This window comes from Microtus ochrogaster, chromosome 17 (assembly GCF_000317375.1).
Source record: "Microtus ochrogaster isolate Prairie Vole_2 chromosome 17, MicOch1.0, whole genome shotgun sequence".
Taxonomy (NCBI): Eukaryota; Metazoa; Chordata; class Mammalia; order Rodentia; family Cricetidae; genus Microtus; species Microtus ochrogaster.
In genome coordinates, this window is record NC_022019.1 from 8842006 (window position 1) to 8843710 (window position 1705).

General features: G+C 42.6%; 1 protein-coding gene across 2 annotated transcripts in view; it reads right to left on the minus strand.

Moving 5' to 3' along the window:
- Parp4 (poly(ADP-ribose) polymerase family member 4) overlaps positions 1–1705 on the minus strand; it is a 104057-nt gene that overhangs the window by 53896 nt on the left and 48456 nt on the right. For both annotated transcript variants that reach the window (XM_026783255.1, XM_013349240.2), the window contains exon 15: positions 1277–1401. In XM_026783255.1, the coding sequence (XP_026639056.1) occupies positions 1277–1401 (125 nt within the window). The remainder of the gene's footprint in view (positions 1–1276; positions 1402–1705) is intronic.

A 1705-nucleotide genomic window follows, 5' to 3' on the forward strand; every position in this document is an offset into this window, starting at 1 on the left:
AGAGAGAGAGAGAGAGGGCTGAAAAGTAAACTCGAGGCTGTCCAGAGTAAGTTGGCAGTCCTCCAAATCTATCCTATGGTTTCCATACCAATTTCTTTCAATTGTCATTTCCTAAATCCCTGTGCCCCTACCCAGATACCCCAGCTGATTTTGTTGGAGCAGGCTCCGACACTGGCATTACAGGTGTCCCCACTGAGCACAGTTTAAACCCCTTAACTTTTCAACAGGCCTCCCAAATTCACAAGCCTGGTTTCCAGGCTCGATGCTTTCTACCCCACAGTGGACCTGTTCACGCCACTGGCAAGGTACACCAGCTGCATATTTAGGCAGTTATATGTGACCAAGCAGTAGAAGTCAAAAAGCCCCTCTCGTGCTAAGAATTTTGCTGCCTCCCAAGTGTCATGTGGCTGGGAACTTCTGGAGTACAGACAGTCCTGGCCCTACGATGGGGGCCGTGTTCTAATAAATCCATGATAAACTAAAAACCTAAGTGGGAAATGCATTCGATGAGTAGATTTTATAATAATATATAATTGGTCTTCTATATCCGTGGATGCTAATTCCATGATGGGTTCAATATTTGAAAAAAAAAAGTATGTATTAAGTACTTAATTAAAAAAAAATTCCTTTTCATTATTCCTTAAACAAGTGACACATGTATTTCATTTAGTTTATATAACCTCAACTAAATTCTTTGTTTTTTTTTAAATTTTATTTATTTATTTATTATGTATACAACATTCTGTCTGTGTGTATGGCTACAGGCCAGAAGAGGGCACCAGACCTCATTACAGATGGTTGCAAGCCACCATGTGGTTGCTGGGAATTGAACTCATGACCTTTGGAAGAGCAGGCAATGCTCTTAACCTCTGAGCCACGTCTCCAGCCCCTTTTTTGTTTTGTTTTGTTTTTGTTTTTCAAGACAGGGTTTCTCTGTGTAGACCTGGCTGTCCTAGAACTAACTCTGTAGACCTCCCTGGCTTTGAAATCAGAGAGATCCACCTGCCTCTGCCTCCTGTGTGTTGGGATCAAAGGTGTGTGCCATCACTACCCAGCTGTAACCAAATTCTTTTTTTCTTTCTGAGATGCGGTTCTCTGTGTAGCCCTGGCTGTCCTGTGTAGACCAGGCTGACCTTGAACTCGCAGAGATCCACCTGCCACTCCCTCCTGAGTGTTGGGATTAAAGGCAAGCGCCACGACCACCTGGTTGCAACCACATTCTTATTTGTGACTTATATTCATTTAATTCCATGTCATAAAACCACAAAACGCATACCTGGGCTACAAAGTCTATTATTCTTCCCCTGATGTGAACACTGTCAAGAGGGACAGAGTTCGCAGATTTGTCCTGAAGGCCAGCTTTGACGTTGGTGAGGGGCTTGACGTCTGGTAACTGGAAATCTGCAGGTTATAAACACAATGTCAGCCTGAAAGCAGGCACGGCTCTGTTGTTATCACCTTCATCCCCATGACTCACTCCATTGTTTAGACATTACAGTTAGGGGAAGATGAAAAATACTATTATATTCATAGTATTCTATGAGTTTTTGTTTAAGATAAGATCTTCCTATGTTGCTAGCCTAGTCTATTCTCAAACTGGAAAGCTGCCTGCCCCAGCCTCGCAAGTGCTGGTATTATAGGAGTGTGCCACCACATCCAGCTGCTACTCTATTTGGGTTTTGTTTTGTCTTTTTTTTTTTTTTTT